Source organism: Dryobates pubescens, chromosome 3 (genome assembly GCF_014839835.1).
Source record: "Dryobates pubescens isolate bDryPub1 chromosome 3, bDryPub1.pri, whole genome shotgun sequence".
Classification (NCBI taxonomy): Eukaryota; Metazoa; Chordata; class Aves; order Piciformes; family Picidae; genus Dryobates; species Dryobates pubescens.
In genome coordinates, this window is record NC_071614.1 from 8,372,122 (window position 1) to 8,385,389 (window position 13,268).

The 13,268-nt window shown below is 46.5% G+C and overlaps 1 protein-coding gene across 3 annotated transcripts in view; it reads left to right on the top strand.

Moving 5' to 3' along the window:
* The window catches only part of GAREM1 (GRB2 associated regulator of MAPK1 subtype 1), a 106,320-nt gene extending 97,435 nt beyond the window's left edge, over positions 1-8,885 (top strand). For 2 of the 3 annotated variants that reach the window (XM_054179643.1, XM_054179645.1), the window contains 2 exons: positions 2,111-2,277; positions 6,189-8,885. In XM_054179643.1, coding sequence (XP_054035618.1) covers positions 2,111-2,277; positions 6,189-7,101 — 1,080 coding nt within the window. In that variant the 3' untranslated portion in view covers positions 7,102-8,885. The remainder of the gene's footprint in view (positions 1-2,110; positions 2,278-6,188) is intronic. The other variant, XM_054179644.1, reaches the window with a different exon arrangement.
* The last annotated feature ends 4,383 nt before the right edge of the window (positions 8,886-13,268 follow it).

The following is a 13,268-nucleotide window of genomic DNA, read 5'->3' on the forward strand; positions in this document are numbered from 1 at the left end:
AACCCCTTGACCATCTGCTGTGCTCCACGAGCTGCCCTGAGTGGCCTTTCTCACTTGCCCCTGTACACTGCACTGGTCAGGCCACACCTTGAGTACTGTGTCCAGTTCTGGGCCCCTCAGTTTAGGAAACATGTTGAGTTGCTGGAACATGACCAGAGAAGGGCTACAAAGTTGGTGAGGGGTTTGGAGCACAAGCCCTATGAGGAGAGACTGAGAGAGCTGGGGTTGCTTAGCCTGGAGAAGAGGAGGCTCAGGGGAGACCTTATTGCTCTCTACAACTACCTGAAGGGAGGTTGTAGACAGGTGGAGGTTGGTCTCTTCTCCCAGGCAACCAGCACCAGAACAAGAGGACACAGTCTCAAGCTGTGCCAGGGGAGGTTTAGGCTGGAGGTTAGGGAGAAATTCTACACAGAGAGTGACTGCCCATTGGAATGGGCTGCCTGAGGAGGTGGTAGAGTCACCATCATTGGAGGTGTTTAGAAGGAGACTTGATAAGGTGCTTGGTTGCATGGTTTAGTTGATTAGGTGGTGTTGGATGATAGGTTGGACGCGATGATCTCGACGATCTCTTCCAACCTGGTTTATTCTATTCTATTCAAAATGGGTATCTGTTCAATAACACACAGGATTCCCTTTGCCTAGCCTGACTTGGGTGGGGAGGGGGGAAATTATTAAATCCTTAGGCATCCTTGGGGCACAACACTAAAATGGCTGAAGATTTTCATGCCTGAGTTCAATAACAAACATGAATAAAATTGATTATATTTTTTTTTTCTTGAAAGAGCAAATCAGAACCCTTAGAGCAAGATTTATTTCAGTGTTTGATGCTGTTGGGCATTTCCTGTAACTTTGACTTGGTTTGAGTTAAGGGGGGGGGGGGGGAGGGGAAATGTGCTGCAGTGTCCTAGTCCCCATTTTCCCATCTCACAAAAGTACTGAATGGTTTCTTGTGTTTTGAAAGCACTGAAGCTGAATTGCAAAAGGTTCCACATTTATTTTGGTTTTAAATAAATGAAATCACTTTAATTGCTAATTATGTGTTGCAGAACTGCTAAGATAACTTTTAGTTCTGCAGTGTTGTTAGATTTAAAAATAACTTTCAAACACAAAGAGAATTTCCCTTTTCTGCTATAGCTAAGACTGTTTCAGACAAGGAGAACAGAGAGAGGTCTCCTCTTGCCCAGGGGGATGTGGTGAGTCCTTTAAAATCCTGCCTGGCAGCCCGGTTCTCAGTGGCCTTGCTTACCTCCAGCTCTCCTTAATAAAGCTGCTATCTCAAATATGTACTGATGAGATTAAGGTCTTAATTCCATCATTGTTTCTATGGGGATAGATCCTGGTATTTCACTCCTACCTGGGCAGACCAAACTCAATTTCAGATAAGCAGTGCTACTACAGTCATGTGTTTTAGGCTGCAAAGATGGCTGCTTGCAAACACCAGAGCTCTTGGCCAGGTGTGCTGTTTGAACAGGCTCTTCCTACCTTTTAGCTTGTACCTTTTGTGGTCAGCCTTCTCCTGGATGCTTCGGCAGCTCCAGAAGGACTGAAGCTCCAGGTTTGAATCCCCACATCTGGTAAACATGTGCTGTTCCTGGGGGAGGAAGGCTGGGAATTATCCTAGAGCTGGATGGCTGAGTATCACTGGTGAAGTAAGTCAGGAAACATCAAAGTCTGCTGAGATCTCCTCATTACGTAAGCTTGGTTTATTGCATCTAAACAAACAGCACTAATGAAGTTCAAGCCCTAATGAATTGCCCCTTACAAAATGTAAAGTATCTGGCCCAGCCTGCTGCATTTTGCATGTTACTGGAAGGTTCTCTTACATCATGGGATTGCTGCTGCTTTTCAAAGGAGTGGATATTAAGCTGCTCAAAAGCAGCCTAAAGAAAGTTGCTGGTAGCTCTACTGGTAGCAAGGCATTCTTTTGGACCTCTTTATGACAGGCACATACTGTTGCAAATGTATATACTTAGCATCATGTTTCTCTTCTCCTCCCTTTTAATGATTTCCTTCCACAGAATAAGGCAGAACCAGATGTGTTTCATCTGGCTGAGAGTGCTGTTGCCCAGATTTTCTCACTGCTTACTTTATATGTCCTTCTTTTGTACAGGTAAAAGAGGAATGCAGGCTCCTGAATGCTCCTCCTGTCCCACCACGGAGTTCCAAGCCGTCCTCCACCAGTCCTTCCATCCCTCCTCGCACAGTCAAACCTGCACGCCAGCAGACCCGCTCTCCTAGCCCTACTCTGTCCTACTACTCTTCAGGACTGCACAACATGTATGTGTTTGAGCTGGGAGAGCCCCTTCTAGCACCTTCTGAGAAAGTTAAATTTAGCAGTGTCCTCTTTGAAGGCACTTGTGTATGAGGACCTAGTACTGTGTCAGAGTTGGCTGACTCTTGGTGAAATGGGCTTAACCTGTCAAGTTATTTTTAAGGGTTCAAGAGGAAGCAAAGCTCCAGCAGAAATTGAGTTGTAGGAGACAGAGCAACTTCTGTTAAAATATGTGCACATACTGCTGCAGGTAATCTCAGATGTCAGATGTCACTGGCTGGCTGAATGGCAAATCCCATACAGTTCTGTTTAATTCCTGAAAGGCTGGAATCTTCAAACCATAACATCTCAGAGCCATTTTTCAGACAGGATTTCAGTGCTACAGGCATGCAGTGCAGCCATCTCCTACAAGTGTGGGCACAAACGGGACATGGTAATCCAGAAATGTGTTGTGCCAACTATATGGCAACCTACAGGGTGGGAGCATGATGGAGAGCAGAGAGGCCAGCAGACACCACTGAGTGCAAAGTGAAGTATAGCAGATGGAGCCAAACAGCTTCAAGATCAAACTTACTCTCAAGCTGTGCCAGGGAAAGTTTAGGCTTGGGGTGAGGAGAAAGTTCTTCACAGAGAGAGCTGTTAGCTATTGGCTGCCTATGGAGGTGGTGGAGTCACCGTCCCTGGAGGTGTTCAAGAGGGGATTGGATGTGGCACTTGGTGCCATCATTTAGTAGTCATGAGGTCTTGGATGACAGGTTGGACTTGATGATCTTTGAGGTCTTTTCCAACCTTGTTGATTCTATGATTCTATTCTACTTCAGGACAAGAGGAAACAGCCTCAAGTTGAGCCAAGGGAGGTTCAGGTTGGATATTGGGAAAAACTTATTCACAGAAAGGGTTATCAGGCATTGGAACAGGCTGCCCAGGGAGTCACCATCCCTGGAGGTATTTAGAAGATGTGTGCTAGGGAAATGGGTTTGTGGTGGTAGCCTAGCAGTAGTGGTGGGATTGTGAGCTCTAGGTGAGGGGTTGGACTTGATGATCTCAAAGATCTCTTCCAACTTCAACAGTTCAATGATTCTGTGGTACTTCAGCACAAGTGCAAACTACAATCTGGAAAATCCATTCAGGCCAGTCAAAAGCTGACAGTAAAGCATGAATGATGTGACTGCATACCTTTTCCTAGCAGTGCACTGCTCTTCCCTGGGCTGTAGAAAGTGTACACACCTTCTGAACCTCCTTTTCACCTTGAACGTCTTCTTGCTGTTATTTTTGGTATCTCTTCAAGGACGGGGTACAACCTGCCTGCGTTTTGCAAACTGATCTGAAGCACCTCTTAAATCACTTCAGCCTGGATGCAACTGCTATAATAACTTGTGCTGGAAAGATCTTTCCAAGCCAAGCTGCATATCTGCAGCTTAGTGTCGTGTATCTGGCAATAATCACTCCAGATCAAGGCTGCTTGCTTGCTTTTCATGAAGACTGTTGGGTAATCTGTCAAGGTCTTCCCCACAGGAGGCTGAGCATGAGACCTCCCAGCATTTGGGGCCCACCAAGTGCTGCTTTCTCTTTGTAGTTAAGAATGCATTCTGCCTCCCAAGGAACCAGGAAATCAATGAGAAGTGAAGTTTCTCAGGAGTGCAGGTGGTTTTATTTGCCTTGAGCTTCACAATATTTGCATGAAAATTCATCTCCAGGTAGCTCCACTTTGGTAGAATCGACCCTAGAGCTGCAGAGGAAGCTGCTGGAAAGTTGGCAAGGTGTGGAGCAACCAGATTCCTGGTGGAACTTGCTCTTCAACCCTTGCCATTTTTATCAATGATCTTATTTTCTGGATCATGAGGGGTTGCAGCCAATATTTTGAGCACGAATAAACTCACTATGATTTCTCCTTATCTGTCTGTAGAAATGCCTGACTTCAGCTTTATTTGAGGTGCCTCTTGCATGCTTTGGCACCAAATCCCCATGAGTTAATTTTAGTGGGGAATGGATAAGGAAGCTCTTTGAAAATGTTACTTTATCAAGTTTTCAATAATTCTGTTCATCTTTTAAATCATTCAACTAATTTCCCAGTGGTATAGATTAGAGCTGCTTTATGTATCTGTGCTTTGTGTTTGAGCTGGGCAAGTCCAGGCTGACTTCCTCTCTGACTCCCTGCAAGCACACAGGGAGCTAACTTTGTGTCAAACCATTCCAAACTGTGCTGTTCCTGTTGAAAGCTGCTGCCCTCCTTGAGCAGTTCACAGAGTAACTACCAAGGTTCCTTCTTGAGTAGATAGCTTCAGGAGAGAGAAGTGAGTAATTAAAACAGAACTACTAAGCAGGTTGGAAAAGACCTTCGGGATCATCAAGTCCAACCTATCACCCAACACCATCTCATCAACTAAACCATGGCACTAAGTGCCTCATCCAGTCTCTTTTTAAACACCTCCAGTGGTGGTGACTCCACCACCTCCCTGTGTTAGTTTCTATCTGCTGTGTTAAGGGCTTTATAAGTCTGATAACTGTTTGTCTGGTGTTCTGTCTTAATTGGCCAGAAGTCTATAGATCAACCCAGTCTTTCACACTTTCTTCTAGAAAGTGGCATAAAAGTCGCAAACATTTGGTTTCGGTAACAGATTGCACGTTTTTGGCATCTGTGTCTCTTGGGGAACACCTGGATATCAACTATCAGTTCCTTTGGAGAGGCTGAGCTTAGTTTACCACCTGGAAGTAGGTCAGGGTAACTCTCAAACTGCACCAGGGGAAGTTTAGGCTCCAAGTGAGGAGAAAGTTCTTCCCAGAGAGAGTTGTTAGCCATTGGAATGTGCTGCCTGGGGAGATGGTGGAGTCACCATCCCTGGAGGTGTTCAAGAAGGGATTGGACATGGCACTTGGTGCCATGGTTTAGTAGTCATGAGGTCTTGGGTGACAGGTTGGACTTGATTTCTGAGGTCTTTTCCAACCTTATTGATTCTATGATTCTGTGATTCTCTAGGTGCCTTTGAAAAGCAAGTGTTTCTCCTCATTGTTTTGTAAGGGTATGGATATATAAACAAATCACTGTGGGGTAAGCTTGAAGATATTTCAACCTCATATCAACTAATAGGCCTCAAGTTGCACCAAGCGAGGTTTAGGTTAGACATTAGGAAAAATTTCTTTGCTGCAAGAGTGGTCAGGCATTGGAACAGGCTGCCCAGGGAGGTGGTGGAGTCACCATCTCTCTAGGAGTTCAAAAGAAGTGTGTAAACGTGGCACTTTGGGACATGGTTTAGTGGGCATGGTGTTGTTGGGTTGATGGTTGGACCATCTTAGTGGTCTTTTCCAACTGAAACAATTCTCTGATCGTGTATACACCTAGGTCTGTTTGTCCTTCCCAGTGGAACTCTTCCTTTGGCAGTAAGCATTCACTCATTCTGTGTTATTTCAGTGTTCACTGGTGCAGTGTCTTGCATCAGCCAAGCTCCTGTCTGGTGCAATGGTTGCCTGCCCCTGTTATAAGCTTTTTCACACCACGACACATCTGTGGTATATAAGCATAAAATACAGCCTCAGAACATCTTCTAGAATGTGTGAAACTGTTCCTGTTCCACGGCGGTGTCCCTCAGGAATTTGACAGAGGAAAGGCTGAGCATTCAGGAGATGACACAGAACTGAATTGAGACATCCACTTTTTTTACAGGCTTGAAAAAACCAGACATGAGGCTTTGGGGTATATCAGCATCTTGTCAAGCTTGTAGGAGGAGTAAAATGTCAATGTAATATTCAAATGTGTTGTTAATTCAAATCTGAAAAATACTGCCAGAGGGGAAAAAAGAGTCTTTCCTTGTGACAGCCACCCTCTGACTCTGTCAGATGATTTATTAATTTATTCAAATGCCAGAGTTTGGGAGGGTTTTTTTGTACTAACGACATCCTTTCTGCTTTGTTCCTCAAGCAGTGTCGCGGAGAGCGACAGCCCCGACCCCGCTGACAGCACACCTGTTTCCTGCTACCCTTGCAACATGATGAAACCTGAGTCCAAAGAGCCCGAGAGCACCATGCCTTTGGGAAGCCCCTCAAGTGAAGCTCTGCCTTCCAGGTTATCTTGGCCAAACCACTTGTCAGGAACTGCTGAAGGCCTGAACAGGAGTGACTTCCTGCTCGATCCAAGCAGGAGCTACAGTTACCCCAGGCAGAAGACTCCAGGTACGCCAAAGAGAAACTGTCCGGCACCTTTGACTTTTGACTTCGATGGGTGTGAGCTGCCGGCAGGGTACTCCCCGCTGACCCCGGCAGAGTTCACAAACACCATCTCCAGCTGTCCAAAGTCAGCAAGTTACTCTCTAGACTGCACTGATGAAAAAACTCTTGGAGTCAGCAGCACGAAGCAGAGCCATTCGTGTCCTGCCTTACCTCCTCGGGCGCCGAAGTCAGCCGAAGAGAAGACAGTTACAGACACGAGTCCCTTGCCGATGAAAATAGATGGTGCTGAGGAGGAGTCAAAAACTAGTTCTCCAGACCTCCTGGAAGATCAGTGTCTCATGAAAAAGGGCATGCAGGATACATTCTCTGTGTCTTATCCTTTCTCATCTCCCCTTCACCTCCAGTTAGCACCGAGGTCTTGCGGGGATGGCTCTCCCTGGCAGCCACCCACAGACCTTTCAGGACTCTCAATAGAGGAAGTGTCTAAGTCTCTGAGGTTTATTGGTCTGTCAGAAGATGTCATATCATTTTTTGTTACAGAGAAGATTGATGGCAATTTGCTGGTTCAGCTTACAGAAGAAATCCTGTCAGAAGACTTTAAGCTAAGCAAACTGCAGGTGAAGAAAATCCTGCAGTTCATTAATGGCTGGCGGCCCAAGATGTGATGCCAACTGCTCATTGGTGGAACTGTACGAGATGTGCTCGGTGCACTTCAGCTAATCCATCACTTCCTGGTTTTTGCACTAAAAGCCCTTCCTGTAAATAGTAGTAGAAAAATCCTTACTATGCAGATAAACATTTTTGAGTGGTGAATGGATATTCTTCTTGTTATTTTGGTTTTGTACGTCAACAATAAAAGGTAGAGAATCCGCAGAGGTGTGCCTTGCGCATCCCTGAACGTTCAACAGCTGCTAAAAAACTGGACACTAAGGGAACTTTTACTCTCTGTTAAGACTGAGACTTGTATTTATTACTGAACAATTTGATGCTGAAAGACACACACACCAACCCAGTTTACAGTTTTGTGCTAACTGCAAAGCAAAAAACCAACAACCAACAACATGTGTTTCTTACGGGATTATTTCTGTTCAGATAATGGTTGGCAACATGCTGCGACTCCCTTCTTTCTACTAACACAAGCATGTTCAGCTACACAAAAAAATGTCATTTTGACACTACATCTGAGAGTGTTCAGAATTGCTGTGAAGTGCCACTAACACACTCTTCTGGCAGCATATTTTTGTTAACAGTATCTTCCTGACTACCTGTAACGTGGCGACGTTCGCCACGCTACTTTGAGCAAAAAGAGTTAAATGTCTTTAAAACAAGAGTCTTGCTTAGCTCATTGCCTAGAGGGGAGGGAGAAGGGGCATTTTCCTACTGAGCCACCCTGCCCTAGCCAATTAAAAGTTTATGACCTGTAGGTTTCAAAAGTTGCTTTTGTAGTCGGGTGGCTGGAGCAAGGAATGTGATTTCTGGTTGTGCAGCTTTGTCATGGGAAAGGCAATTCAGTGCACAGGCTCTTCTCTCAGCAGATCCTGCTAGCACAGCCCTTGCTGTAGCCTTGCTCTGTGTCTGATCTGGCAAAGTTAATGTTGGGGGGGAAATTTCAACCCAGCACACTGGCAAAAGACAACCCCTCATGTCTCTTCTGCTGCTGTTACAGTCATCTGAAAACGTGCTCTGTGTGCTCTCCTGTTCCTGCTGTCGGATTGGGGATTGGACGTGGCACTTGGTGCCATGGTTTAGTCGTAAGATCTGTGGTGACAGGTTGGATTTGATGATCTTTGAGATCTCTTCCAACCTTGGTGATTCTGTGATCTGTGTGGGAAGGTGGTAGGGCTCCTGTAGGATGCCTTTGAAATAAAGCATTAGTGAGGTGGGAAGGAACACAAGCAGCACATGGCACGCTGGTGAGGAGGGGCCAAGTGAGGGTTTGGGCCATGCTACAGGAAATGCTTGTGGTGTTTAAGCTCACCTGTCTGGTTTGGAGTGAGCCAGGAGAGGGTGTGTAGCAGTGGAAGGGACTGCAGCATCATCAGTTAGTGTGCTAGTTCAGTTGCCCAGCTCCAAAAACTCAGGCAGTAGATGTGACAAGGAAGGAGCAATCAAAAGGGAGCAAAGAGGTGAGAAGGAGGCATTAGGCTGCCCATGGAGACCTTTCTAATTAAACTGTTCAGAAAGCTAGAAATAGGATTAACCTTTGAAAGTCCATTGTGAATTTCCTGTGCTTGGCAGGACTTCCAAAGTGTGTCTAAATAACCCCAGGTCCCTCTGCCTTTGTGGTACTGAATGCAAGGATTTGTGGAGGTCTTCAAGGAGAGCCTGTGGTGTCCATCAGCAAGTGTGCCACCCCAGGATCCTCCAGTGGTCAGAGCCAGGGATGCCAGGGCAGCTTCAGCATCCCCTGCTGCTGAGCAGAGTCCTAGCCAAGGTAACACCATCACCTGCCTTCACGCTTTTGAAGCGTGCAGAATCTCTCCGTTGTAGGGCACATGGTGGGAGCATCAAGAGAAAATACAGAGCAGGGACAGGAATGCCTGTGCTCTCACCCAGATTGATTCATTAAAAGAATTCTTTTACAATTTCTATTGCCTGGGCAAATTTCATGTCATTGCCTTCAGCAGTGAGGGCTGGATTCTGGCATGAGAGGTTTTCTGGAGGTGGCCATGGAATTGGCCAGGGGAGGAAACTTGAGGGGAAGCTCTGGTTTCCCTTAAGCACTCGTGCCTAGGATTAAGGTTCTTTGTATTGCTGCCTGGCTGGCTGACCAGAGCTGTGTTGTAACCAGCTCCAAGTGCATGTTTGCCTCCTTGCTGTGTCATAAAAAACCCCTGCAGCTGGAAATTTGGAAACACAAAATGTTTGGTCTTTCCAAAATTAGAAGGAAAAGGCATTTTGAAGTGTTCTTTGCAGCTAGAAGGCACAGTTTGAAGAGATATTTTTTTTCCAATACAACCATTTTACTTGCCATTTCAATGGGTTTCATTCCACAGCAGCTTCAAGAGAAAGAGCAATGCTCTCTCAAACCCCACTGTGTTTCAGACCTGTCTGTGAATACTTGAAGTGTTTTCTCCTGTGCTTTCTTCTTGGATCAACTTCTTCAGTGTCTCCCCATTACATAAAGCATGCTGCCTGGCAAGGTGCCTTGCCTGCAACACAGGTCAGCAAGTCCTGCCTGCGGGCCAGGTAATGAGGAGAGCACCAGACTGCAGAAAAGGTGACCACCAGCTGTAGGCTTAGCCTGGCCCTCCTGGCTCCTCTTTTTGACGCTCTGGAATTGCAGCTTTCCCATGTCCAAGCAGAGGGTATGAATGAAATCTTGAAAGTGAGAGATCATCCTTTGTGTTCTTGATATTATGGGCAGCAGGGCAGTAGGGAAATGCAGACCCCTTGTGAAGACCTAGCAATAAATGACTCTTTGTTTGTTACATCCTAAGCTCCAAATAGTGCAGGAGTTCTTCAGGCTTTACCGTTTCTGTGCATAACAACCCAATTTTCAGCGTGGAAATCTGCAGAGTGATTCTCTTCGACTTGGACAATCTTCCGAATTGTATCGAAACTATCTGTTAGTTCTTAGCTCTTTAGTTTCACTTTGGGTAGGTCAAAAACAGTATCATTGGGAGTGGGGAGGGGGAGTAGGGGAGGGGGAATAAAAGAGGGGTGGGGGGGGAAGGGGGAAAGGGGGGGAAAAGAAAGCCCCAAAACTTTGGCTTAGTACATTTCCGTTACAAAACGAAGCATGGTTTTTGTGGAACTCTGTGCTGTTTTGGGCTTTTGTGTAAAAAGGCTGAAGGCAGATGATGATTATTTAAACCAGGTGCAAATAAATATCCCTGTAATGTACATGAACAAAATTTAAACAGTGTATTGTAAGTATATAAACTGTATATTAAAGACACTATTTTCATGATAATTCCAAAGGCGTGCAGGGGTTTGTTGCGCTGTTTCGGTCGGGTCCGCAGCCTCACAGGGATGTCAAGGCTTGGAAGGGACCTCCGAAGATCTTTGAGTCCAGAGCAGGACCATAGAATCCAGCACAGGTCACACAGGAATGCATCCAGATGGCTCTTGAAAGTTCTCCAGAGAAGGAGACTCCACAACCTCTCTGGAGAGCCTGTTCCAGTGCTCTGGGACCCTCGCAGTGGAGACGTTCCTCCTCGTGTTGAGGTGCGACCTCCTGTGCTGTAATTTATGTCTGTTTCTCCTTGCCCGGTCGCAGGGTGCAACTGAGCAGAGCCTGTCCCCTCCCTCTTGACCCCCAGCCCTCAGATATTTATAAACATTTCTCAAATCCCCTCTCAGCCTTCTCTTCTCCAGCCTACAAAGCCCCCGGGCTCTCAGCCTCTCCTCACAGGGCACGCTGCAGGTATTGTACGCAGTGGTTGGGTTTCACTTGGTGATTTCCCGGATTTATCTCCTCGCTCATCTCGGTACAATTCACCAATAAGCACTTCTCCAACAGTGAATTCACAAAGTGAGAGTGGGATAATTGAGAGGAGCAATCAGGCTTTTGCATTCAACCTCTCAAGACACATTACTTCTCCCTGCCTTGTAATTTCACTTGATCCCCTTCAGCAGGAGAATCGAGCTGTGTGTTCCCCAAAGAATCTGTTGCCAGACAGCTCTCCTGTCTCCAGCAGACATTCATCTAAAACATGATTTTTTTCCCCAGCCCTCCTTTTCCCTATTATCTTTGGTTTAGTGAAATTTATTCAATTATCATTTGGATATGCTCTCAAGCACAATGCAAAATGTCTCTGAAGAGTGTATTGAGTGGGGAGAAGACTGGAGACAAAGCAATGCTGTGCTCTAGGTCACCTCTCCGTGTGCCCTCCAGTACTGGCAACGAAGGGAAGGGCCAGCTCTAAAACCATCCATGCCTACAAGCAACCATGCAGGTAAGTTACTGTTGTGCCAAATTGCCCTTGGGCTGGAGCTTTGTTGGCACAGAAATTGTGGAGGGGTTTATGGAGGGACCCATTGAGAGACACAGAGCAGGACAGAATCTGCCACAGTGGTTGCCACTGGATTTGAGACAGATGATGTTTGCTTGCCTCCAACTCTCACATCTGGGAGAGCAGAGAAGCATGTCTGGGGTCAGGATGTGCATCAGGGGTTGGGTGTGACACAGAGAGAAGCAGGTTTGCTTTCACCAGTTGAGAAAAACCTCCTTTGCCATCAGCAGGGCTCATTTGTGCTGAAAGAGAGGGAAAATAGTTAATGTATTAATGCTCTGGTGAGTTGAGTGAAAGGGTCTGTGGGTAAGTAAGAAGGGAAAGGAGAAGGGAAGGGCTGGGCTATAGCCCAAGTGAAAATGTGGCCATCTCCCTGTCAGGGTAGTGCTGCTTTAAGGCAGGAATTTTCTGTTCAGGTGTATTGCAGGAGTCATTGAGCCTGACCAATGTCCTGTCTGACTCTTGTCACCATGGCTACCTACCAATAAGAGTAAGACAGGGGAGAGACCTGGAGACGCAGCTCCATTCTCTTTGGGAAGTAAAAGCTCAATTCTTAGAGATGTTCTGCTCATCTTGGTGTGATACATTCACTAATTTGGCCCCTGTGGATCTGGTGGGGGTGTATGTGCCTGTTCTCCATTTTGCTGGGGCTCCTGTCCTTGTGTGCAGTTGCTGTGGGATTTGGGACCTGGAGTGCCTGGTGCCCTGTCTGATGCTGACGGTGACTAATGGCTGAAGTCCTTGGCTGCAGTAGACTCTGCTAGCTCAGGTCATCACTGGCTTGGGGCACTCTGCACCACGCTCTGTTGCTCAGCTATAAACATTCTTTATGTCACCAGATACACATGTCACATGCAACCACTTGCTGCTGTGCACAGGGTGACCATGAGCTGCACACCTGGGTGAAGCTCTCCTGTTCTCCCTTTGGCCCATGCCTCGAGCAGCTGATGGGATTTGCCATTGCAGAACGAACAGATAATCTGGGCTGCTTGGGCAGTTGTCCTAAGAGATTTTGCTCAGGCCCTCGGTGCTGCTGGACCATCTCCCTAGCAGCCTTGCTCCTGTGGCAGCATGATTTTTAGGGGTTCCCTTGGCACCTCTTGCTAACCCCTGCCCCTGTGGGGTGGGACAGCAGCCATTCGGGCTAATCAGTGCTGGAATTCTGTATATTTATTTCTTCTTCTCTTGCCTCATGCTCAGTGAAGATCATTTTTTTGTTGGAAGTTGACAGCATTTCTATTCTTATTCAGTTGCCTGGACCTAATGTTTCTCCTTTCCCAGGCTGAAGCATTGGCTTTTCATTTTCACTTGTCAAAATGAAAGGCTGACCCAAAGAGCGGCTCTGGGAAGTGAAGTCTTCTCCTCATTCTTGCCATCACATTCCAAAGGTGGAAAGCTCAAGATGGGTAATCAGGCCACCACAATGTCAGTGCAGAACTACAACCCAACTCTTTATTTATTGCTCAATGAGACCTCAAAATGCCCTTGAATCCTGGGCGGGACAAAAGAAATCTGGTGCCAAACATGCTTGGTTTAAATGAAAACCATTCCTCACTGGGAATCTGGGGTAGGAAGAAGAATAAGAGGAAAGAAAATAGGGAGGAAGGAGACAACATATTTAAGGTGCCAAGTCCAAGGAGCTGGCAGCACAGTGGAAGGACGTGTCCTGCTCTGTGTGGTGGTGGCTGCTGTAGTACTTGCAAATGCCACACAGTGTCAGACTGGCACACAGCCGGGAAAGATGAAACCAGCTGTAGGGCTTGCAGAGGGTGATGGATGGGCTCAGGGATCTCATCAGGACCCTGCCAATCCCATAGAAGCTCTGCCATGGAAAGGAGCTGTTTTAATTGTGCTGTTGCTATTCCATTAGACAG